Genomic DNA, 26,081 nt, shown 5'->3' with positions numbered 1-26,081 from the left:
TTTTCTTCCTCCGTTTGATTTCATTTACTCACGCACACATTTGTTTGATTATATGTATTAATCACAGATTGTATTCACAGCAGCAACTTAATTGTTTCAATATTTCTAGCTAGCTGCAATGACAAAGGATGCCCAAGTAGTGATGGTGCCTTTTCTAGCACAAGGCCACTTGGGTCAACTTCTCCATCTCTCCACTTGGGTCAACTTCTCCATCTCTCCCGTCTCATCTCCTCTTAAAGCATACCACTCTACTACGTTAGCACCACAACTCATATACGCCAAGCCAGCAGCCATCACCAGGGATGGGACCTCCTTGCCTATGATAACATTCACATTCAAGAATTTCAAATCACAGATTTTCCCTCTCCAGCTCCAAACCCCAATGCTTCATGTAAATTTCCTTCTCAACTTCAACCAACATTTGAAACATCCATTCACCTACGCGATCCTGTTAGCAAACTACTTATATCTCTTTCCACTACTACACGAAGAATTATCATCATTAACGACTATCAAATGGCCTCAGTGGTTCAAAATTTTACTTCTTTACCTAATGCTGAGGCGTACACTTTCCAGAGTAGTTCTTTCTTTATGTTTTCCTACTACTGGGATCTAGCAGGCAGACCAATTGCAGCTGATGACCAAGTACTTCAACAGCTACTTTCTATGGAAGGTAGTTGGATTTTGGGAGAAAACAAGCAAATCACCTTAAAAACAGCTCTGGTGAGCTTTACAATACCATCAGAGCAATTGAAGGCCATTACTTTGATTTGCACCAGAAAATACAGGCTGACAAGAATCTTTGGGCAATTGGACCTTTCAACCCTATAGCTATATGCGAAAAACCAGACCAGCAGCGGCACAAATGCTTAAAGTGGCTACATAATCAAGTTTCATATTCAGTAATATATGTTTCTTTCAGAACAACAACTTGTCTAACCAATGAACAAATCCAAGCCATCGCAATTCATTTGGGTATTGAGAGACGCGGATAAAGGAGATATATTTACTGAATATGTCAGAAAATATGAATTGCCAATGGGGTACGAAGACAGAATATTTGAAGCTGGACAAGGGATTATAGTAAGAGACTGGGCTCCCCGGTTGGAGATTTTGGCCCACACATCAACAAGCGGATTTTTGAGTCACTGTGGTTGGAATTCATGCCTGGAAAGTATGACAATGGGAGTGCCTATTGCTACATGGCCAATGCATTCTGACCAGCCTAAAAATGCTTGCTGTGCTAGTAACACTGTTAAATATATGATCCTATTGGGGCTTTCCTCTAACACCTTAAGATTTTAGATGAGCTGGTTACTCAACATGGTATCAGAACCTTTGTGCCAATTGAATCAAGCTTTTTAAGTTGCAGTGTTTTATCTATCTGCATCATATACCTTCTCAAATCTCAGTAACTCTTTCTTCAAAAAAAAAAAGAAAAAAAAAAGGGATCTCTCAAAGTTCTCATTTCTTCTTGCAAAATATTCATTCAACATCTTAACCTCTAATATTCATTTAAGTCAGTCATGTCTATAGGACGTATTACATACCAAGATATGTTAGATCCGTTGTTTGTTCATCCTTCAAACAACGCTAACTCAATTCAAGTGGATAAGCTGCAAGGATCTTCTGATTACAGAGCATGGCGTAGATCGATGGAAATCAACCTATCTTCAAAATGGAAACTGGGTTTTATAACAGGTACTGTCCCAATGCCTACAGAAGATCCTAATAAACTAGAGATGTGGGAAACTTGTAATAATATGATCATTGCTTGGTTGACAAATAATGTGTCAGCTACTATTAAGCAATCTATCATGTATATGACATCTGCTAGTGAGATTTGGGCTAATTTAGAAGGGAGATTTGCTTTGACTAATGGGAGCAGAAAGTATAAACTCAATAAAGATCTTTATGAGTTAAAACAAGGAACATTATCTGTGACGGAGTTTTATACATCTCTCAAATCTGTATGGGCTGAACTTGATTCTTTAAATCTTCTACCGGCTATAGCTACTCCAAACCCAGATGTTCGTAAACTTCTTGATACAATCCACACTCAAAAAGAAGAATCCAGACTTTTTCAGTTCTTAAATGGGTTAAGTGATGAGTTTAATGCCCAACGAAGCCACATTTTGATGTTAAACCCATTACCTACTGTGGAAACAGCCTGTGCATCTCTTGAACAAGAGGAGGCTCAGAGATCTTTGCTAAACACATTTAAACCTCCATTAACAGATGTCATGGCTATGTATAGCAAGACAAATAATTCTAGACCATGCACAGCCTGCAAAGGGAAATACCACACTGCAGAAAGATGTTGGACAGTAGTTGGTTTTCCGAAATGGCACTCTAGATACAATCCTTCTGAACCAAACAAGCCCAGACTACCACAGCAAAACTCTACACCTAGATGGTCGAAATTCAACGCACCAAAACTGGCAGCAACAGCTCGAGTTCAATTGCCTGATTCTGGAACAAGTGGATTACTCTTTTCACAACAACAATTGGAGCAACTTGCTCAACTGATGCAACAAGGACCTGTAAAAATCTCAGATTCATGCACAATCTTTGTCAACATGGTATCAGAGCTTAGGCTGGCGGGAGAACTAAGGTTCGATTCCCAGCCACCCCCAATATTCTCATAATTTATTGTGGACACTAAAGGCAATTAATACCCCAAAGATGGGTGCCGGTGTTCCACTCTTCGACCCATAAATGGGCTTTCGAGTGAGGGGGAGTGTTAAATATATGATCCTATTGGGGCCTTCCTCTAACACCTTAAGGTTTTAGATGAGCTGGTTACTCAACAAACACATGTACTAAAACTAGGCAGAGTTGTTAAAGAGTGGACCCACCGGAATGATTTGGTTGAATCTTTACAAATTGAAAGAGCGGTGAGAAAGTTGTTAGCATCCAAAGGAGGAGATGAAATGAGGAAGAGAGCTGCAGAGTTGAGAATTGACATTAAAATTCTATTGCAGAGGGCGGAGTTAGTCGTATGAAATTGGATTCATTTATCAAACACATTACAATCTGTTCTCCATTTCAGTGTAATTAGTTATGATATTGTCTATAGTTGTTTTCAAATTTTGAATGACATGCGTGTCCTATGTTCAAAAATTAGCAACATCCAATTAATTTCTTGCTAATAGGCTGACATGCTGTCAGTGTGCAGGGAAAGAGTTTTACTGATATCAAACTCTTTCCTGGGTACAAAATGAAAAATCAAACACATGGAAATCTGATATCTTTGATCAAGTCATCCACAATAATGTGGACTAATTCTGAATATTTGGCTAATACAATCACATAGTTGGCAGCATTATATCAAAAAAAGTCTACAATGTTTGCTGATTTGCATGGACTTCAGGAAAGGTCTGTATTTAGACCAGGCCATATGTGCGATCCGTGCGTGCCGGGCCGGGCCGCACACGGGTTGGACACTCGAAATGGTAACACTGAACTGGCCTATTAATTAACGAACCGGGCTCGGGTCGGGCTCGAATCGAGGAAAACCGAAGTCGTAACCGCACAAGAAAATAACCGTGTACGAGTTGTGCGGGCTCATGCGGTTAACCCGCGGGCCGTGCGTGCTTTTCAAAGCACCGCCAGCCTTCTCTCTTCTTTCTGCCAATTACTTGATATAATATATTATAAGTATGATTATATTTTTAGTGCAGAGGCAGGAGACAGGAGTAGTGTAGTGTAGGCTGTAGGCACATAATCCCATGTAATAGACACTAGAAAGTAGTACAGAGAAAATACTTACCGCCTTCTGCTCGACTAGTGCGGGTTGGTGCCGGGCCGGCCTCGGTCCCGGTTTTCCAGTATTATATTCGTAACCGGCTCGACTAATTTGACGAATTGTGCGGATTTGAACCGGTCCGATTCGGGCCGAATAATTACGGGTTTCCGTACGAACCGGTCCCGAATGTGCGGTTCAAACCCGCACATTTGGCTAGCTCTATCTGTGTTATTTGCATGGACTTCAGGAAAGGTCTGTGTTATGTGCATGTAATTATTTTCAAAAATGACTTTTTTAGAGTGGATTAAACAATATCTCCTCTTAGTGCCCCCAGTACTCTATCATCTACTCCAACAATATGGATAAGAAAATTTGTAAGATTATAATATTAAAAAGTTTAAGGAATCATAATACTATCATATACTTAATAATATTAAATAAACATGGCCAATATTTGATAATCTTTTCGAAGTGTTAGAGATTTTAGTCAGATAACAATATATATAAATATTACTAGTACGGAAAATGCTAATATATCCATGTTTTTATATCCATGAAAAACTTGAATGAATTCTTAGAAAGTAAATAATATTTTCCTAATTTGTAATGGTTTTTTAATAAATATTTTAAATTTCAAATCAAGTATATTAGAATATTTAAAATTGAAACAAAAACAAATTACACCCCCTAGATTTTTTTTGAAAAATACAACTTATAACCTTATCTGTTCTCATAAATTATTGGGGTGAGCTAGACACGAATAGGGCTGCACAAAGGTCAAAAACCGGACCGGACCGGACCGGATCGACCCGGACCGGACTGAAGACCGTATTTTTTCAGAATTAAGGATCGAGGACCGGACCGGCTCTATCCGGTCTTGAGACCGGACCGGACCGGAAAAATCCGGATTGGACCAGGACCGGACCGGTTTGGACCGGTTTAATTAATATTTATATAATTTTTTTTTAATTTTTTTTCAAATTTATATACATTAAAAATTTTGTTACTTGATACGTCAATAAAAATTTAAAAGTAAGTACATATTTTATTATTTTAAAAGTAAATATAAAATCTTAAGAGTATGAATATCAATATTTTATTACATGAATTACGAAATTTAGTAATTTAAAGTGTAGTATCGATCTATTTTATTATATGAATTTATTATCTATTAACTTGGATCGATAAAATATGATATTGGTGAATATTTAATATTTATACATAATCTTATAAGACATAAATTAAAGATAAAATAATTACATATGAATTCAGGTCCATTCTGGTCTGGATCGGATTTTTTCAGGTCTTGGACCGGACCAGACCGAAGACCGGATTTTTTCAATTATAAGGACTGGAGACCGGACCGGGTATGTCCGGCCCGGTACCTGGTCCGAGTTTCAGGTCCAAACCGGAATTCTGTGCAGCCCTAGACACGAACCCATGGCCATAAACTCCTAATATTAACCAATTGAACTATCGAACCCGTGCTCATTACACACCCTATCTAAATTCAATAGAGTTTTCAAAAAAAATATTGAAAATACGCTACGAGAGTCGAGATATTAAGAGATTCTGTTATAACGTCTAATTTTGATATTAAGATTTTGAAACAAAACCAAATACATCTCTAATTTAAAGAAAGAAATCGTTATAACATCTTTAAGAAATATTAACAGATCCTAATGAATTTTAAAAAATCTGAATTTATTACAAATGCATATTTAGAATCCAAAAAAATCTTTGAGATGACAATCTCCTATCTCTAATACTATCTCTAATGCTTTTTATGCAGCATCTATACACAGATGTTTCAGTATTCTAGCTTGCTGCAATGGCAGAGAATATTCAAGTCACAGTGGTGATTGTTCCATTTCTAGCACAAGGCCACTTAGCTCCACTTCTCCATCTCTCCCGTCTCATCTCCACCTACAACATACCAGTTCACTATGTTAGCACCACAAGTCATATCCGCCAAGCCAGCAGCCGTCAAGAGGGATGGGACCTCCTTGCCTATGACAACATTCACATTCATGAGTTTCAAATCCCAACTTTTCAGTGTCCAGCTCCCAACCCTGATCCTCAGAGTAAATTTCCTTCTCAATTTCAACCAGCATTTGAAGCCACTGTCCACCTTCGTGAGCCTGTTTGCAGACTTCTCAAATCTCTTTCAGCCACTTTTCGTAGAGTTATCATCATCCATGATTACCTGACTGCCTCAGTTGTTCAAGATTTCGCTTCCTTGCCTAATGCTGAGACCTATATTTTTCAGAATACTTCATCTTTCTTTAGTTTTACCTTCTGTTGGGAATCTGCAGGTAAGCCTTTTGCAGCTGATGATCATATACTTCAACAATTGCCATCTATGGAAGGTTGTTGGACTTCAGAGTTGATGGCTTTTGCGGAAAAACAAGTGATCCACTCCAAAAAAAGCTCTGGTGAACTTTACAATACTTCCAAAGCACTTGAAGGCCATTACTTTGATTTGCTCCAGAAATTCCATGTTGATAAGAAACATTGGGCCATTGGACCCTTCAACCCTGTAGATGTCTTTCAGAAACCAGAGCAGCAAAGACACAAATGTTTAGAATGGCTAGATAATCAGGCTCCAAATTCAGTGATATATGTTGCTTTCGGAACAACAACTAGTCTAACAGATGAACAAATCCATGCCATCGCAGTTGGCCTAGAAAACAGTGGCCAAAAATTCATTTGGGTGTTAAGAGACGCAGATAAAGTGGACATTTTCACGGGAGATGTCAGAAAAACTGAATTGCCAATGAGGTATGAAGAGCGTATATTGGAAACCGGACAAGGGATAATTGTGAGAGGTTGGGCACCACAGTTGGAGATTTTGGGGCACAGCTCCACGGGGGGATTCATGAGTCACTGTGGATGGAATTCATTGTTAGAAAGCATGACAATGGGAGTGCCTATAGCTGCATGGCCAAGGCACTCTGACATGCCTAGAAATACTGTGTTAATGACCAAGGCACTCAAACTAGGAATTGTGGTCAAGGACTGGACTCCAGGGAACGACTTGGTTGAATCATTTCATATTGAAAATGTAGTGAAAAAGTTAATAACATCCCCAGAAGGAGATGAAATGAGAAAAAGGGCAGCAAAGTTAAGGAATGACATCAAGAAATCTGTGAAAGAAGGCGGAGCTAGTCGCCTGGAACTGGATTCCTTTATCGATCATATTACAAGATCAAGTTAGAAGTCCGAAGCCATGGTTTCTCCAATAAATTGCAATCAGTTATGTTGTTTGAATGATTTTATATTTTCCTTAGTTGTTGGTTGTCTGGAATTGGATTCCTTTATCCTTTACATTACAAGACCTATTTACAAAAATTATGAATTTCACATGTTTCCTGGAGTACAGGATGAAACAGATGGGAACTACCAACCTATTTCAATGTCTAAAACAATATATATGATGAAGATAAATTACCTATTGATAGTCAGATGCAAAATTTCAATGAAATTCTACCTTTTTTTCAAAAAAAAAATCTATCAGAAATAAGTTAGCTAGAAGTACATCGTTTCTAATTATTAATATCTAATTTATAAAATGTTAATAAACGAGACCATAAATTGTGTAGCCAAACATTAATAACATTTATTAATAGGCGAAATCCATTTTTACATGGTACTATTAATTTTGGTGAGGCTATTATAAAAAAAAAAAGATGAGGGTTTTAATAATAAAAAAAAGAAAGGAGGAAGAAAGAGTTAGGGTTTGAAAAAAAACAACAGGGAGACCAAAAAGAGATTGCTTACGTTTTATGAAAAGAGGAGAAGATAGAAAGAGATGGAGAGAAGAGGAGAGAGTAAAATAGATAGAAAAGGAGGAAAAGAGAAGACAAGACAAGGAGAAATAGATGATCAATAAAGTCAAATCGGACATTATGGATTTGGAGTTTAAGGGATTAGGGTTCTTGTGATTGGGGTTCTAAATTTATTGATTTTCATTCTCGGTTACTAAGATCTCGAAGTACGGATATCTTCTTTGTTCTCTTGTTTTTAATTTCCGTATATTAAATTGAATATTTGTTCAAATATTATGAGCAATACCATTTTGGAAAGCTCTTTTGGATATCTGCAATTTGCGTTTACATTCTGCTGCTAAATTCAGTGATTTTGATGTCTTAAACATCAAAATATAATTGTAATCAGGGGCTGATTCTGTTCTGCAATCCGCATTTATTTGTTTTCTGAATTTGTTACTTGTTCGTTTTTGACGAGCCTTACCATTCTGGAAAGGTCTCGCAATTTCCCACGACTTTCGTGTTTCGTACTTTTTCAGTTGACTTCATCTTTATGCAGTAATTTGACATTCTTTGAAAGTGATCAGATTTGAGCTTATCAATAATTAGTGGTTTGTTATGTTATTTTGTTTCGTGATGTTGGGTTATTGTGTTTTGAGGTTATTTGATAAATTTATATATGATTTTGAAGATGTAAGATATTTGAGTGTGTGATCTTTGAGTATTTATTTTGAGTTATTTATGTTATTTGTATGACTTGGGAGTTTATAAGACATCTGTCGCGAGTGGATAATCTCGTGCTTGGCACCTCCTATGCGGTGTACTTAAATTATATGGGCGTGTCGCCGAAGTTGTGGGACACGTATCGCCATGGCTAGTATGTGTATGATTTGGCCTTTTGGGTAGCACGTGCTTATTGCCGCGCAAACCCCTGTAAGATATTGGGTAGCATTTGCTTTGTGCTGTGCAAGCCCCTGTAAGTTTCGATGACTACATATTTCTGGATTACCGAAAATGTAGGACATCCTGTAAGTGTAAGATTATCTCCCATGTTCGTATGTAAGCTAATTTATGTATTATTTTGTAAGTGAGAGAATATGTGTAAGAGTATGTGTAAGGGTATGATTTCATTTTATCATTATTCTTTCGATTATATTTATGATTATTATGTAAAATTGATAAGGATATGTGTAAGAGTATGATAAGTTTTGGGTGGTAAGCATTTAATTTTGTTTTTTGAGTTGAGTATTCATTTTTTTATATTGTCTCATTTACTATTATTATTGTGCTTCATTCAGATATTCAGTTGTGTTCTTAGCCTCGTCATATTTTAAATATTTGTTCAGTTATGCTTTATTTTATATCCGTATATGAGCATTTCGCTCACTGCCGGTCCTTTATTTTTCTTGTTTTCCTTCGGCAGGTATTCTCTCTTTTAGGTGGTTTGTTTAAGGGGAAGAGTGCAAGTTCCAAGACTTTGAGGAGTTTTATATTTTCTTAGATTTTCTTTAGAGTTTGTTGGTTTGGTTGTAATTTGGTTGTATTTTATTTCAAGAATTGAAAGTTTTATCGGATTTTAATGGAGTTTGGATTTAAATAAGTATTATCTTGAGAAATTTTATTAGTTGGGGTGTTAAAGTTGGCATCAGAGCTAGTGTTTTCAGATTCTGTAGACTTGCCTTTAGGCTCGATGTATGAATTGTGGGTAGTTGTAAGATAGACTTATAGCCTTAGAGTTGCCTTTAGGATCGACCTGTGAGTGTGGGTAGACTTTCGAATGGATCGTTAGTTAAGAATGTTATTCGCTTCGTGTTCTTTTGTTGTCTGTCTATATCCGCTTTTTTAAAAAAGAGATGTGCCAATTAAATTTCGAGGACGAAATTTTTGTAAGGAGGGAAGAATGTAACATCCTGATTTTTTATAATTATTTTTAGTTGAATTATTTGATTTAATTATTTATTAATTTCAGTGTGCTGTAGTTAAAATAGTTTTTATAAGTTTATTTTTATTCTTATATTGAGAATATTGTTTTAAGGGTATTGGTTTAAAAAAAATAGTAAGGCTATTATAAAAAAAAGAGTGAGGATTTTAATAAAAAAAAAAAAGGAGGAAGAAAGAGTTAGGGTTTGGAAAAAAAAACAACAGGGAGAACAAAAAGAGATTACTTACGTTTTATGAAAATAGGAGAAGAGAGAAAGAGATGGAGAGAAGAGGAGAAAGTAAAATAGATAGAAAAGGAGGAAAAGAGAAGGCAAGACAAGGAGAAATAGATGATCAACAAAGTCAAATCGGAGATTATGGATTTGGAGTTTAAGGGATTAGGGTTCTTGTGATTGGGGTTCTAAATTTATTGATTTTCATTCTCGGTTACTAAGATCTCGAAGTACGGATATCTTTTTTGTTCTCTTGTTTTTCGTTTTCGTATTCTTGATTGTATACGATCTGATTTCTTGTTAAATTCATATCTGATTCGTTATCTGTTAGAATTTGTTGATTTTGATCATTTCGGAAAGGTCTTTTAATTATCTACAACTTTCGTTCCTTTCCGTTTGTGAAATTCGGTCTCTAAATATGAGTTTTTCTGCAATTTGTATGACCTGTCTGTTTGACTTCGGGATTTGAATATCCAACCTATGAAAAATCATATTAAATTGAATATTTGTTCAAATATTATGAGCAATACCATTCTGGAAAGATCTTTTCGATATCTGCAATTTGCGTTTACATTCTGCTGCTAAATTCTGTGATTTTAATGTCTTAAACATCAAAATACAATTGTAATCAGGGGCTGATTCTGTTCTGCAGTCCGCATTTATTTGTTTTCTGAATTTGTTACTTGTTCGTTTTTGACGAGCCTTACCATTCTGGAAAGGTCTCGGAATTTCCCACGGCTTTCGTGTTTCGTACTTTTTCAGTTGACTTCATCTTTATGCAGTAATTTGACATTCTTTGAAACTGATCATATTTGAGCTTATCAATAATTAGTGGTTTGTTATGTTATTTTGTTTCGTGATGTTGGGTTATTGTGTTTTGAGGTTATTTGATAAATTTATATATGATTTTGGAGATGTAAGATATTTGAGTGTGTGATCTTTGAGTATTTATTTTGAGTTATTTATGTTATTTGTATGACTTGGGAGTTTGTAAGACATCCGTCGCGAGCGGATAATCTCGTGCTTGGCAACCTCCTATGCGGTGTATTTTTGTATGGGCGTGTCGCCGAAGTTGCTATTTATGTTAAGTATTATCTTGAGAAATTTTATTACTTGGGGTGTTAAACTTACTATCTATACCTTAGCACGTGCAAGCCACCTATCTGACGACGAAACTGCCAAAACTCTGTTACTCTACCATAAATTGTGTTGCCAAATATAACTTGTAAAATCTGTTCTACTGAAATCTGATAAGAGTCTCTCAATCCAACTAAATTGATGTACTAAAATCACACTGTGACCTCCGCAGTGACGACCCTTTTCTTCATCTACAAAACTAGTAGTCCATACTTAAAAACGTTTCAAATATAAATCATACAGTAGTTATTATAATATGAAAAAACAATGAATGCACTTTGAAAATACTTCTACATTAGCTAGTCGAAATAATTACAAAAATGAACACATCCCCAAGGACAAAAAAAAAGAAAGGGATCTTGCCGAAGGTTTTCTTTATCATTTTATATCCTTATCCATGACCCTATGTCTATACATATACTAGCCCAATTATAAAACAAAGATCCTTCTTATATTATTTGTATCACACCTTATCAGTAAGGTTTCAGTATACTCAAATGGCAATGGACACCCAAGTCACTGTGGTTATGGTGCCATTTGTTGCACAAGGCCACTTGGGGCAACTCCTCCATCTCTCCCGTCTCGTCTCGTCGTATAACATCCCGGTCCACTACGTTAGCACCACCACTCACATCCGCCAAGCCAGCACCCGTCACCAGGGCTGGGATCTCCTTGCCCACCACAATATTCACGTTCATGAATTCCCAATCCCTGCTTTTCAGTGTCCAGCTCCCGACCCCAATGCTAAGACTAAATATCCTGCTCAACTTGTACCTTCATTCGAAGCCTCTATTCACCTCCGCGAGCCTGTCTTCAAACTTCTTACTTCTCTTTCAGCCTCTCGAAGAATAGTCGTCATTTACGACTATCCAATGGCCTCGGTGGATCTAGAGGAAGCTGGGGCTCGGACCATCATAGGGTTCCGGTTCTCCTTGACCCTGCTCAACTGCAGCCTTTGCAGCAAGGAACTCCTGGATAAAGCTCTCCCAGGAGGCAAATGGGTCAGTTTTGATATGACGCTCGGCAACCACCCAGGACCTGCGCACCTCGGGGACCCCGGCCTGAGCAACCTCGAAGTCATAAACATCGCTGGCCTTGAACTCAGCAATGATGGCCTCCTTGTTCAGATTCTCTTTAGCAGCAAGCTCGGCCTTGAGCCTCTCAACTTCCTGGGCCAGCCCCTCGGCCTGGGTCTCCAAATTCTTCAATTTCTCGTTCAACCCGGCCTCCACAACCCGGAACCCCTCCCGGGCCTCCTCCAGCTCACCCCTCAGGGAATCAGAAAGCATCTTCTCAGCCTTAGTCCGATTGTTAGCCTCCTTGACCTCAGTGAAGGCAACATCGGAACAGATGGACATCGCACTCCCAAGCTGAAAAAAAAAGGAAGAAGAATATTATTACAAGGGAAAAGTGGATTGGGGGGCATAATCCGGAACTACGGGCTTAAAAATTCAGAAGTTACCTGCCCCCATTGGCCTGTGACCCTCTTCAAGGCAGCAGCCATGTTGTAGCCCTCAACCTCCTCCCAATCTTCCTCTGAGGGGATACTGGACATGAACCCGGCCAGATCGATAAGGCTCTTTGTCCCTATCCGGATAGGGGACCCATCCGGCCCCCTCCCTTCCGAATCACATATGACCCGGTCAGCAACAATAGCCTTTCCGCGAGGAGGCTTTCCCGGGACGGACTTCCTCTTCTTGGAAGGAGGCTCCTCCTCAGATATCTCCTGGACGTCCGGGTCCTTTCCCAAGGGCGCATTGCCCGGATCTTGAACATTCTAGGGTGCCGAAGACTCGGCTCCACCCTCGGCGTCAGCAGACCCGGATCCAGTCCCAGGAGCCCCTTTTGTTGTCTTATATGCCAGCCCCAATGAATTAAAAGCTGCTGCATAAGCTGAAGAAGACATTATGGCCCGGGAAGCAGGGTTGTAATGCGGAAAACCTGAAAAATGGAAAAGGAAAACTATAAGCACATGATTGATAAAAATGCAAGTACTCCCAAATCCGGGAGTAGAATACTGCAGCATGCCCGGATCATGGGAAGACGATTTATGCAAACAGGAGAAAAGTAAAAAACCAAAATATACGAGGATCCGGATCATAAGGGAAATCAGAGAGACCCGGATCAAATAACAAACAGTTCCCTAAAACAAGCAAAAAGAAAGAGGAACGTAATCCGAATTCCCGAGTATGGACAAGAACCCGGATCGCTGACAGAACAGAATAAAGAAAAACTTACAGCCAAGTTGGAACAGGAGTTTATGGTTCATAAATGTATCCCGGGTTGGCTGGAACCTGAGACTACCACAAAATTTTCTAATTTGGTCTACAGCTTCCCCCTCTAAGATCTCTGGGTTGAACTTCGTCTTAACCTCCCCAGTTGTGAAATAAGGAAGATACTCCAAATCGTACCCCTTCAACATCAATATCTCCCCATTCCAATGTTTCAAAGAAGTCTGGTGCATAACCGGTTTGGACCTACCCGGACCAAATCCACACTCTCCTGCCCGGAATCTCAGCTCGTAAAAAGGTTTCTAGCTTGACCTAGAAAGATAAAATATCTGGTGGAACAACTTGAAGGTAGGCATGAGCCCGGCCTTGTTGCAGCAAGCTATGAACCAAGTCATAGACTTTATTCCATTTGGAGTTATCTGCATGGGGGATATCCTATAGACATACTTGCACAGGTGCTTGAGAAAAATATGGCAGCGTGGACTCGACCCGGACCTTAAATGCTCCAGCCAGACCGGGACGTAACCATCCGCAGGACGATGAAAGATCCTCTCATACGGCTCGGGCCACCTCCAAGCGATATCAGTAGTCAACTGAAAAGCAGCCCGAATCTGAGAGCAATTGAAGGTCATTACTTTGATTTGCTCCATCTATTGCAGGCTGACAAGAAACAGTGGGCCATCGGCCCATTCAATCCTGTAGACATCTTCCAGAAACCAGACCAGCAACGACATGAGTGCTTAAAATGGCTAGATAATCAAGCTTCAAGTTCAGTAATATATGTTTCTTTTGGAACAACAACCTGTCTATCTGATGAGCAAATCCATGCCATTGCACTTGGCCTAGAAAACAGTGGCCAAAAATTTATTTGGGTGTTAAGAGATGCGGATAAAGGAAATATATTCACAGGAGATGTCAGAAAATCTGAATTGCCAATAGGGTATGAAGACCGATTATTAGAAGCCGGACAAGGGGTGATTGTGAGAGGTTGGGCGCCACAGTTGGAGATTTTGTCACACGCCTCCACAGGGGGATTTATGAGTCACTGTGGATGGAATTCATGCTTGGAGAGCATGTCAATGGGAGTGCCTATAGCTGCCTGGCCAATGCATTCTGACTAGCCTAGAAATGCTATGCTAATAACCAAGATACTCAAACTTGGAATTGTCGTCAAGGACTGGACTCCACACAAGGACTTGGTTGAGTCTTTGCATATTGAAAATGCAGTGAAAAAGTTGATAGCATCCAAAGAAGGAGATGAAATGAGGGAAAGAGCAGCGGAGTTGAGGAATGATATCAAGAAATCAGTGGCAGAAGGTGGAGTTAGTCGCCTGGAATTGGATTCATTTATCGATCATATTACAAGATCAAATTAGCACTCTGAACAGATGCTTACTCCAATAAACTGCAATTACTTATGGCGTTTGAATGATTTAACATTCTCTTTGTTTGTTAAAAGTCTGGAATTGGATTCGTTTATGCATCACATTATAAGATCAGAATAGCAGTCTAAAGCCATGTCTTCTCTAACAAAATGCAGTACTTATGATGTATGAATGGGTGGATATCATATTGTTTACAAAACTATGAATTGAGCTGCATTACGTATGTCACAATTACATAGACCATTGACATAGTCCTAGAGTACCAAAAAATAAAATCACGGAAATCAAACACTTCATATAGTAGAAGAAAATTTAAAAAGATTGGAATCTAGGAATTGATAGGGCATAATAGACCCGAGTAGGTGTCAACCTGGACTAAAGGGAGGCAGGATCAACCAACCTGCTAAGACCCCCCTCTCCCAGGCCAAATAAGCGTAGGAGCCCAGGCCCGGGCCTATCCTACTTCCCGGATCCGGATCCGCCTGCATACCCGGATCCGGATCAGGGCCGAAACCACAATGAGGGAAGTCCCAGCAAGCACATGCACATCCCACAACCCGCCAAGCAAAGGTACGTGGGCACGTGACTATGACAGCTATCAACAACCAGCACACCAGACAAGCACGGCGCGTGTCAGATGTCGTTAGGGTACTCTGGAGGTGGTCCTCCCCTGGACACGTGTAAGCAATCCACCCAAGCCAGGCGTCCTCTGGTCCCAGCATCCAACGGCCCAGATTTAGAGGTAACTACCCCTAAACCCTACCTTGGGGCTATATATACCCCCAAGACTGAAGGGTTTAGGGGTTGGAAAATTTACACACTCTTGCACACTCACACTTTCTCTCTCCCTCTCATACACTCAAAACACACAGCAGCCATCACATATACACATCCACACACAAACACACAGCAGCCCCCAAATGATATAAATATATATATATATCTTCATCTCCTCCAAAGCTCGTTCTTATTCTTACACCGGAGGCGCCGTGGGAGCAAAACCCCCCTTCCGGTGTTGTTTTGCAGGCGCCCAACCTGCAGCTACACCTCTCCCGCGCACAAGGTCCAGGAACGCCGACGACGGAGCCGCCCGCTCACCGGAGTTATCATTTGGCGCTAGAAGGAGGGGGCTCCATCCTTGGGTCTCGGTGCCCCTGGATTCATCTCCATCAGCAAACTCTTGAGAGAGTCCACTTCCAAACCTGTAAGAACATAAACAACCAAGCCCTTTCTTGAATATGAGTTTTCATTTTAGCCACGTTCATATGAGCTTGTTGACTTGGGCCTCGATTGTGTGAGACCGCCCTTGTTTGTTAAGTTTTAGTTGTTTAGGGTTTGATAATTTTTGTAATCTTGAAGCCTGGGGTTTGATAGTCTTGGTGATTTTAAAACCCAGAACTGTTTTAGCTTGCATATTTTTTTTTTGGGTTAAAGAGCCTGCTATTCTTGTTTAGTATCATTCTTAGCAAAACCCAGAAAAGTTTGCTTGCTGTTATTCTGGAAATTTTTTGTAATCTTCAAAAAAAAGCAACCCCAGATCCACATTTGTAGCCTCAAATCTTGGTCAGTTGTTTGCACAATTGTGGTAATGGCAAGAGCAGGAAAAAGTACAGCTAGTAGGCCCTCCGCCAGTACCCACATTCAGGATCAAGAACCCTCTCAAGCCCAAGAACCTGGGGGAGACAGGGAGACCTTCCAGGAGCAACCACTGACACAGCATACCCCAATCAGGGATGCTAGAAATGTCATAGAGCTAAATCAGTACAAGTACACCAATGTTCCGGTTGCAGAGGAGCATATGGCTAACTTAACAAGCCATGAACTTGCTGAAGCAATCAGGCTCTACAGAGATGAACAAGCCCGGGCTCAGATGGAATTTGAGCAAGATGATGAGCAAGAAGAGTCCGGGGACTCTCAGCAATCCAGGAGATCTGTCTTCGACCGAATTGGGGCCAAGGCAAAGAAGAATCAGAAGGAGCCTAGCAAAAAGGAGACAGAGGCAACCAGAAAGAAAAAGCTAGAAGAAATGAGAGAAAAGATAAGAAAGGAAGAAGAGGAAAAGCTGGAGCAAAAAATTCAGAAAAGAATACAACTGGAGGAGGAGAGGCTCCTAGCTAAAGCAAGAGGAAAAAGAACTCGGAGGGACCCTACCCCCGAACTTATTTCTGATGACGAAGAGGAGGGTCAGAAAGATCTCAAGGACATGATTTACGAGCTCCAGAGAAAAATGGAGAAAGAATCCGGGGTGGAAGTTGGGGAGACCCTCACGCCCTTCAGTCACTCCCTAGAAGCCATCCCTCGACAGAAAAATCTCAAACATTACAACTTTGACTCTTTCGACGGACTGGGGGATCCGGAAGAGCACCTCAACTACTTTGAACAGATAGCTCAGATATACTATTACAATGACTTGACGAAATCCAGATTCTTCGCCTCGACCCTCAAAGGGGGGGCTCAAAGATGGTTCAGCAGAATCCCGTCAAGAAGCATCCACTCATGGAAAGAATTCAGAGGAGCCTTCCTTAGAAGATTCAGAGCCAATAAAACACATGAAATGCACATGTGCCACCTGGAGACAATCCGCCAATATGATAACGAAGCACTCTCAGCCTATATGCGGAGGTTCCAGGAAGCCATCAACAAAGTCTTGAATCTCGATGAAAGGGAGGCTCTAAGCATATTTCGAAGAAACCTGGATCCAGAACACAATGAGAGGTATATTGTGGAGTTGATAAACAAAGAGCCCCAAAGCCTGGCCGCGGCTTACTCCATGGCAGCCCGGTTCATAAAAGAAACAGATGTTCTCCAGGCGATGAGAATGACTCGGAACGGAGGGAACAGGAACAAATCTTCTGATGACCGACCGAAAGGGGGTTACCATCAGGAGAAAAAGTTCAAACAAAGCAACCAAACCCAGCAAACAAATGTGGTACAAAACACCCCAATTTTCCAAAGATTGGGTCCTAAAACAGAGTCCAAAAGTGATCACGATCCCCCTAGGCAGCAAAGGGAGCCCAGGCAAGAGCCAGAATGCACACAACTAAACAGAGTCCGGGAAGAGATACTGAAGAAGATCAAGGGAAAGCCATTCTACTATCCTCCAAAGCCAATGCAGACTCCCCCAGAGAGCAGGCCTTACAACAGGCAGTGTGACTATCATGAAACCCATGGACACAAGACTGAGAATTGTCTCTCTCTAAAATACTTCATTGAAGATCAAGTCCAGAAAGGCAACCTCAATCAATATATCTCAAGGGAGAAAAATCAGAGAGAGAAAAGGCCAAGAAAAGGTAAGAATGTGGTAAATGTGGTCCTGGGAGGCTCGCACTCTCCCCCTAGGAGCCCGGGCTCAGGGGATGAGATATTCTCAATCCAATCCTACCCGGAGATGATGATCTCATTCAGCAGCAAGGATTATGAAGGAGTCAACCCGAATCACAATGAAGCCTTGGTTGTAACACTTGATATCTTTGACAACGAAGTAAGAAGGATGTTGATCGATAATGGATCCTCAGTAAACATACTCTTCAAGCATACCGTGGACAGGATGAAGCTTGGGAGCGTACGCTCCAATGAATGCCAAGAGGACCCTCTGTATGGGTTCGGGAACAACTTGGTCCCGATCCAGGGAACTTTATACTTGCCAGTCGTATTTGGATCGGGCTCAAACCAAGTTACCCATGTGATAAAGTTCTACGTGATCAATACTCCTTCATCCTATAACGACATAATCGGGCGCTCGGCCCTGACCAGGATCCAAGCAATCACCTCCATATCACATTTGAAAATTAAATTCCCAACTCCGACCGGGGTAGGAGAAATCAAGGGAGACTATGAAGTAGCTGAAAGATGTTACAGCCAGGCTCTGGTAATGGCTGAAACCCACCAAGGCAACAAGAGAAAGGCCGTGGTACTCCGGAAATAACAAAGTATTAAGAAACATCGCCCCCACTCAAGAGACGATGCGAGGAAAGAAGTTCAGGTCATAGAGTCCCTCTCAAATCCGAAAGCAACCAAACCAAGCTCAGAAGAGCAAAAAACCAACCAAGTCACAGAAGAGGTTGAATTGAGCCTAGGCCTTGGCCAAGCAAACCCTACTGTGCAAGCAACCAACCCAGAAAAAGAGATGACAGCACAGGCTCAGATTTATATGAAAAAGAACGCAGAGGCTCGGATACAGAAGATGGTATCAAATACGGATCAATCCAAGATAGAGGCTGTCGTTGAAACGGAAACAATTCAGATCAATACAAGCGATCCTTCCAAAAAGATAAAGATAGGATCCGGGCTCGACCCTAATTTTAGAAAAGACCTGGTTTCGCTACTCCAAGGGTACTCTGACATATTTGCTTGGACACCAAGAGACATGCCCGGTTTGGATGAATCCATAGCGATGCATAGCTTGGACGTCAACCCAGAGAAGAAGCCAGTCAAGCAAAAGAGAAGAAATTTTGCCCCGGAAAGGCAGAAAGCAATCGATGAAGAAATTGAGAAACTACTGAAAGCCGGAATAATATGCGAAGTCAAGTACCCGGAATGGATGGCAAATGTAGTGATGGTAAAAAAAAGCAAACGGAAAGTGGAGAATGTGTATCGATTACACAGACTTGAACAGTGCATGCCCAAAAGACCCCTACACTTTGCCAAATATTGATCAATTGATCGATGCAACCTCTGGGCATGTGATGCTAAGTTTCATGGACGCCTACTCGGGGTACAACCAGATCAAGATGAATCCCAGAGACATTCTAAAGACAGCCTTCATCACCCACAAGGCGGTCTATGCCTATGTAATGCTGCCGTTCGGATTGACTAATGCGGGAACAACATATCAAAAGGCAATGAATAAAATATTCAAGGACCAGATTGGAAGGAACCTGGAATCCTATGTGGACGATATGATTGCAAAATCCACAAGCGTCCCCGGGCACATAGGAGACCTGAGAGAATGCTTCGACAACTTGAGAAAATACTCACTCAGGCTCAATCCAGAAAAATGCACATTTGGAGTAGGGGCAGGAAAATTCCTTGGATTCATGATAAGCAACCGAGGAATTGAAGCCAACCCAGAAAAGATAAAGGCAATTCAAGAGATGAAGGCTCCTAGAACACAAAAAGATGTGCAGAAGCTAGCAGGATCGCTAGCAGCGCTCAGAAGATTCATCTCCAAGCTAGCTGAGAGATGCCTACCCTTCTTTGACCTATTAAAAGGAACAACCAACAAGAGAGAAGTTAATTGGAGCCCGGAATGCCAAAGCGCATTTGAAGAAATCAAAAGGTACCTTTCTCAACCCCCTGTGTTAATAAAAGCTCAACCCGGGGAACCCCTATCCCTTTACCTGTCAGCAGGGGACCTGGCAGTTGGAGCAGCTTTGATCAGGGAAGAGAATGGCAAACAGCAACCAGTTTATTATGTGAGCCAAGTGCTAGAAAAGTTTGCTTACGCCTTAGTCACAGCATCCAGGAAACTCAGACACTACTTCCAGGGAAGGGAGATACGAGTTGTAACAAATCAACCATTAAGAAAGATAATACACAAGCCAGATGTCTCAGGGAGATTGGTAAATTGGGCAGTTGAGCTAAGTCAGTTCAATTTAAGTTTCATTCCTAGAACAGCAATCAAAGCCCAGGCTCTAGCTGATTTCATCATAGAATGTAATTTTCCAGAAGAAGAGCCCGTCCCCATGAGCATTGACCCTGAGAGAAACACAGATCAAGAAACAGAAGCCTGGGCTCTCAAAGTTGATGGTTCTTCAACAAATGAAAGATCGGGAGCCGGGCTCATCCTAAAGAGCCCAGAAGGGTTCACAATCCAAACAGCAATCTCCTTTGCATTCTCAGCAACAAACAACCAGGCAGAGTACGAGGCCTTGATTGCAGGATTGAAGCTAGCAACAACACTCAGGATCCAGAATCTCAAAATCTACAGCGACTCCCAGATCGTCGTAAAGCAAACAAATGGCGAGTACATAGCCAAGGATCCAGTTCTAGCCAATTACCAGGCTCTGGTCCAAAGCTATCTAGCCTCCATACCAACAGTCCAAGTCATCCAAATCAGCAGAGAGGAGAATTCAGAAGCTGATGCATTGTCCAAACTTGTTCAAAACTCATCAGACCTGGATTGCTCCGTCTACTTCGAAGAATTGCAGAAACCAAGCACAGAGTCTGAGGAAGTCATGGAGATAGAAAACAGTCTGAATTGGATGACTCCATTCATTAACTACTTGGAGAAGGGAGAGCTCCCGGAGGATAAAGGGAAGGCTCAAAGGTTAAAGGCAAAAGCTTCGAAATTCTTCATGGAAGAGGGAATACTCTACCGCCGGACCTTTTCCTCCCCAATCCTCAAGTGCATAGGCCCAGGAGAGGCACAATACTGCCTCATGGAAGTTCACGAAGGAATCTGCGGGGACCACATGTCCGCAAAAGCACTAGCTCACAAAATTATAAGGCAGGGGTACTACTGGCCTACTATCCACCAGGATTCAATAGACTTTGTGAAAAAATGTAAGGAATGTCAACTCTTCAGCAATGTGACACGGATGAGCCCAGTCCTACCCTCCTCAGTCTTGTCACCAATCCCATTTGCTGTTTGGGGAATTGATATCATGGGACCCTTTCCCAGAGCCAGAGGAGACCTCAGGTACTTACTAGTCTCAATTGACTATATGACAAAATGGGTAGAAGCAAAGGCAATGAGGACAATAAACCAACAAGACTGCATCAAGTTTATGGACAACATATTGATGAGGTTTGGGATCCCGAGGGTACTAGTCTCAGATAATGGTCCACAGTTCGTTGGTTCAGAATTCGAATCCTACCTTCAAGAAAGGGGCATCCGGCACAAGAAGTCATCAGTAGCCTACCCTCAAGGAAATGGGCAAGTTGAAGTAACAAACCGAATACTTCTCAGGGGGATAGAAAAGAGACTCAGGGAAAGCAAAACCAAATGGCCAGAAGAGTTGTCTAATGTACTCTGGGCATACAGAACAAGCCCCAGAACAAGCACAGGAGAAACCCCCTTCAAGCTGGCTTATGGAACTGAAGCCATGCTACCAATTGAAGTAGGATCCCCCTCCCATCGAGCAATCAACTTTGATGAAATAGCAAACGAGGAGGGGCTCAGAACGAATATTGAGCTAATTGATGAAGTTCGAGACCAGGCAGTGGCAAGAATGGAAAAATATAAGCAGAAAACAAGAGAGCACTTCAGCAAGAAGTCCCGGGTCAAAAACTTTCAAGTTGGAGACCTGGTCCTTCGAGACACGGAAGCTTCAGACCCCACAAACACTGGAAAACTAATGCCAAAGTGGGAAGGCCCATACAAAGTCAAGGAAGTTCTAAGGCCAGGAACATACAAGCTCATGAACATGGAAAACTCTGAAGTACCAAATACATGGCACGGACTCAGGCTCAGAAAGTTTTACCAGTAGAAAAGCAACCAAAAGCAACCAGAACTTGTAGCCTATGGCAAGCAACCAATCTATGATCCGATATTTTGTATGAAAAAAAAAACATTTGCAAATCAATGAAAAGAATTTTCCTTTCTCAGAAAGTCATTACTTTTAAATCAACACCCGGGTTAGAAGCAAAAAACGAAAGCAACCACTATTTGCTTAGAAAAATTCTAAGTAGATGGAGCAATCACCAATCCGGGTTAGACATACCCGAATTGAAAGCAAATTTAAATTCAAAAAATAACCCGGATTAGCATTCAAATCCGGGTTACAAACAACCATTATGTACTTAAAATTTCCAAGTACATAAAGCAAAAAAAAAATACAAATATATATCAACCCGGGTAGTTCATATACCCGGATTGAAAGCAAATTAAAAAGCAAAAAACAACCCGGATTAGCATTCAAATCCAGGTTGTAAACAACCGTTATGCACTTGTATTTCCCCAAGTACATAAAGCAAAAAATAATAATTCAACCCAGCCGGGTATCATACCCGGATCCAAAACAATTTCAACAGCAAATCCGGATACAGCTTCATACCCGGATCAATCCGGATAAAAAACCCATCCGGATCGGGGGCATTGCCACAACCTGAATCAGGATCATTTGCGCAATAGAGCCAGGATCCAGATTGTTCATAAAAATAAAAACAACAGATTAAAGAAAAGCAAATATTTTCTACTACGAAAGAAGAGTTTGAAACACAATCCGGATTGCAATCAACCCGGAACAAATCCAAATATTACACAGTTCAAATCAAAGTACGACAATGAGAAATCCTATAAAATGAAATTACATTGGCTGGGCCCGAGAAGCTTTGCAAAGCTGGTCCGGATCTAGAGGAAGCTGGGGCTCGGACCATCATAGGGTTCCGGTTCTCCTTGACCCTGCTCAACTGCAGCCTTTGCAGCAAGGAACTCCTGGATAAAGCTCTCCCAGGAGGCAAATGGGTCAGTTTTGATATGACGCTCGGCAACCACCCAGGACCTGCGCACCTCGGGGACCCCGGCCTGAGCAACCTCGAAGTCATAAACATCGCTGGCCTTGAACTCAGCAATGATGGCCTCCTTGTTCAGATTCTCTTTAGCAGCAAGCTCGGCCTTGAGCCTCTCAACTTCCTGGGCCAGCCCCTCGGCCTGGGTCTCCGAATTCTTCAATTTCTCGTTCAACCCGGCCTCCACAACCCGGAACCCCTCCCGGGCCTCCTCCAGCTCACCCCTCAGGGAATCAGAAAGCATCTTCTCAGCCTTAGTCCGATTGTTAGCCTCCTTGACCTCAGTGAAGGCAACATCGGAACAGATGGACATCGCACTCCCAAGCTGAAAAAAAAAGGAAGAAGAATATTATTACAAGGGAAAAGTGGATTGGGGGGCATAATCCGGAACTACGGGCTTAAAAATTCAGAAGTTACCTGCCCCCATTGGCCTGTGACCCTCTTCAAGGCAGCAGCCATGTTGTAGCCCTCAACCTCCTCCCAATCTTCCTCTGAGGGGATACTGGACATGAACCCGGCCAGATCGATAAGGCTCTTTGTCCCTATCCGGATAGGGGACCCATCCGGCCCCCTCCCTTCCGAATCACATATGACCCGGTCAGCAACAATAGCCTTTCCGCGAGGAGGCTTTCCCGGGACGGACTTCCTCTTCTTGGAAGGAGGCTCCTCCTCAGATATCTCCTGGACGTCCGGGTCCTTTCCCAAGGGCGCATTGCCCGGATCTTGAACATTCTAGGGTGCCGAAGACTCGGCTCCACCCTCGGCGTCAGCAGACCCGGATCCAGTCCCAGGAGCCCCTTTTGTTGTCTTATATGCCAGCCCCAATGAATTAAAAGCTGCTGCATAAGCTGAAGAAGACATTATGGCCCGGGAAGCAGGGTTGTAATGCGGAAAACCTGAAAAATGGAAAAGGAAAACTATAAGCACATGATTGATAAAAATGCAAGTACTCCCAAATCCGGGAGTAGAATACTGCAGCATGCCCGGATCATGGGAAGACGATTTATGCAAACAGGAGAAAAGTAAAAAACCAAAATATACGAGGATCCGGATCATAAGGGAAATCAGAGAGACCCGGATCAAATAACAAACAGTTCCCTAAAACAAGCAAAAAGAAAGAGGAACGTAATCCGGATTCCCGAGTATGGACAAGAACCCGGATCGCTGACAGAACAGAATAAAGAAAAACTTACAGCCAAGTTGGAACAGGAGTTTATGGTTCATAAATGTATCCCGGGTTGGCTGGAACCTGAGACTACCACAAAATTTTCTAATTTGGTCTACAGCTTCCCCCTCTAAGATCTCTGGGTTGAACTTCGTCTTAACCTCCCCAGTTGTGAAATAAGGAAGATACTCCAAATCGTACCCCTTCAACATCAATATCTCCCCATTCCAATGTTTCAAAGAAGTCTGGTGCATAACCGGTTTGGACCTACCCGGACCAAATCCACACTCTCCTGTCCGGAATCTCAGCTCGTAAAAAGGTTTCTGGCTTGACCTAGAAAGATAAAATATCTGGTGGAACAACTTGAAGGTAGGCATGAGCCCGGCCTTGTTGCAGCAAGCTATGAACCAAGTCATAGACTTTATTCCATTTGGAGTTATCTGCATGGGGGATATCCTATAGACATACTTGCACAGGTGCTTGAGAAAAATATGGCAGCGTGGACTCGACCCGGACCTTAAATGCTCCAGCCAGACCGGGACGTAACCATTCGCAGGACGATGAAAGATCCTCTCATACGGCTCGGGCCACCTCCAAGCGATATCAGTAGTCAACTGAAAAGCAGCCCGAATCTGAGAGCAATTGAAGGTCATTACTTTGATTTGCTCCATCTATTGCAGGCTGACAAGAAACAGTGGGCCATCGGCCCATTCAATCCTGTAGACATCTTCCAGAAACCAGACCAGCAACGACATGAGTGCTTAAAATGGCTAGATAATCAAGCTTCAAGTTCAGTAATATATGTTTCTTTTGGAACAACAACCTGTCTATCCGATGAGCAAATCCATGCCATTGCACTTGGCCTAGAAAACAGTGGCCAAAAATTTATTTGGGTGTTAAGAGATGCGGATAAAGGAAATATATTCACAGGAGATGTCAGAAAATCTGAATTGCCAATAGGGTATGAAGACCGATTATTAGAAGCCGGACAAGGGGTGATTGTGAGAGGTTGGGCGCCACAGTTGGAGATTTTGTCACACGCCTCCACAGGGGGATTTATGAGTCACTGTGGATGGAATTCATGCTTGGAGAGCATGTCAATGGGAGTGCCTATAGCTGCCTGGCCAATGCATTCTGACCAGCCTAGAAATGCTATGCTAATAACCAAGATACTCAAACTTGGAATTGTCGTCAAGGACTGGACTCCACACAAGGACTTGGTTGAGTCTTTGCATATTGAAAATGCAGTAAAAAAGTTGATAGCATCCAAAGAAGGAGATGAAATGAGGGAAAGAGCAGCGGAGTTGAGGAATGATATCAAGAAATCAGTGGCAGAAGGTGGAGTTAGTCGCCTGGAATTGGATTCATTTATCGATCATATTACAAGATCAAATTAGCACTCTGAACAGATGCTTACTCCAATAAACTGCAATTACTTATGGCGTTTGAATGATTTAACATTCTCTTTGTTTGTTAAAAGTCTGGAATTGGATTCGTTTATGCATCACATTATAAGATCAGAATAGCAGTCTAAAGCCATGTCTTCTCTAACAAAATGCAGTACTTATGATGTATGAATGGGTGGATATCATATTGTTTACAAAACTATGAATTGAGCTGCATTACGTATGTCACAATTACATAGACCATTGACATAGTCCTAGAGTACCAAAAAATAAAATCACGGATATCAAACACTTCATATAGTAGAAGAAAATTTAAAAAGATGGGAATCTAGGAATAAATTTGTATGTTTAATACTATATATTTAATGGAGACCTATATGGCATTATGGCATCTGCAGTGTTTAGTTAGACCATGATGCAAGTAAAATTGGAATACCTGCAAGAGTTACGACAATGGTACGATGATGTTATTGTAATCGACGTTTCCCTCCTCTTCTTACAATTGCATTACTGTAAGATTAGTGGACTAACAAAGATTAAAAAGACAAATATCTACAATCATTTGCAGATTCTGCGGAGACTGTAAAAATAACTTTTTATAATCCATTTTTGCTTAATCCTGTTCAGTGGACGAGCGA

General features: G+C 41.4%; 3 protein-coding genes and 1 pseudogene across 3 annotated transcripts; all 4 read left to right on the top strand.

The window, feature by feature from the left end:
- Positions 1-516: 516 nt before the first annotated feature.
- LOC141706068 (zeatin O-glucosyltransferase-like) lies at positions 517-3,005 on the top strand. Its single transcript, XM_074508898.1, has 3 exons — positions 517-629; positions 1,029-1,240; positions 2,794-3,005. Exons 1-3 carry the CDS (start codon positions 517-519, stop codon positions 3,003-3,005), a joined length of 537 nt encoding a protein of 178 aa, XP_074364999.1.
- A 2,571-nt stretch (positions 3,006-5,576) lies between these two features.
- LOC141706067 (zeatin O-glucosyltransferase-like) lies at positions 5,577-6,965 on the top strand. Its single transcript, XM_074508897.1, has one exon. It carries the CDS (start codon positions 5,580-5,582, stop codon positions 6,963-6,965), a length of 1,386 nt encoding a protein of 461 aa, XP_074364998.1. The 5' UTR covers positions 5,577-5,579.
- Positions 6,966-11,137: 4,172 nt separating this feature from the next.
- On the top strand, positions 11,138-14,706 carry LOC141692814 (zeatin O-glucosyltransferase-like; annotated as a pseudogene).
- A 9,891-nt stretch (positions 14,707-24,597) lies between these two features.
- LOC141692805 (zeatin O-glucosyltransferase-like) lies at positions 24,598-26,081 on the top strand. Its single transcript, XM_074497747.1, has one exon. The coding sequence runs from the start codon at positions 24,598-24,600 to the stop codon at positions 25,432-25,434; it is 837 nt and encodes a 278-aa protein (XP_074353848.1). The 3' UTR covers positions 25,435-26,081.

The sequence above is a fragment of the Apium graveolens genome, chromosome 2 (genome assembly GCF_009905375.1).
Source record: "Apium graveolens cultivar Ventura chromosome 2, ASM990537v1, whole genome shotgun sequence".
Lineage (NCBI taxonomy): Eukaryota > Viridiplantae > Streptophyta > Magnoliopsida > Apiales > Apiaceae > Apium > Apium graveolens.
Note: the sequence above shows the minus strand (reverse complement) of the source record. Positions and strands in the feature narration are given on the sequence as shown.

Coding starts and splice junctions, on each gene's coding strand:
- LOC141706068 (XM_074508898.1), top strand. CDS start 517: ATGGCCTCAGTGGTTCAAAATTTTACTTCTTTACCTAATGCTGAGGCG. Junction 630..1,028: donor GATCTAGCAGGCAGACCAAT/TGCAGCTGATGA, acceptor TGTCAGAAAATA/TGAATTGCCAATGGGGTACG. Junction 1,241..2,793: donor CCAGCCTAAAAATGCTTGCT/GTGCTAGTAACA, acceptor TTAAGGTTTTAG/ATGAGCTGGTTACTCAACAA.
- LOC141706067 (XM_074508897.1), top strand. CDS start 5,580: ATGGCAGAGAATATTCAAGTCACAGTGGTGATTGTTCCATTTCTAGCA.
- LOC141692805 (XM_074497747.1), top strand. CDS start 24,598: ATGAAAGATCCTCTCATACGGCTCGGGCCACCTCCAAGCGATATCAGT.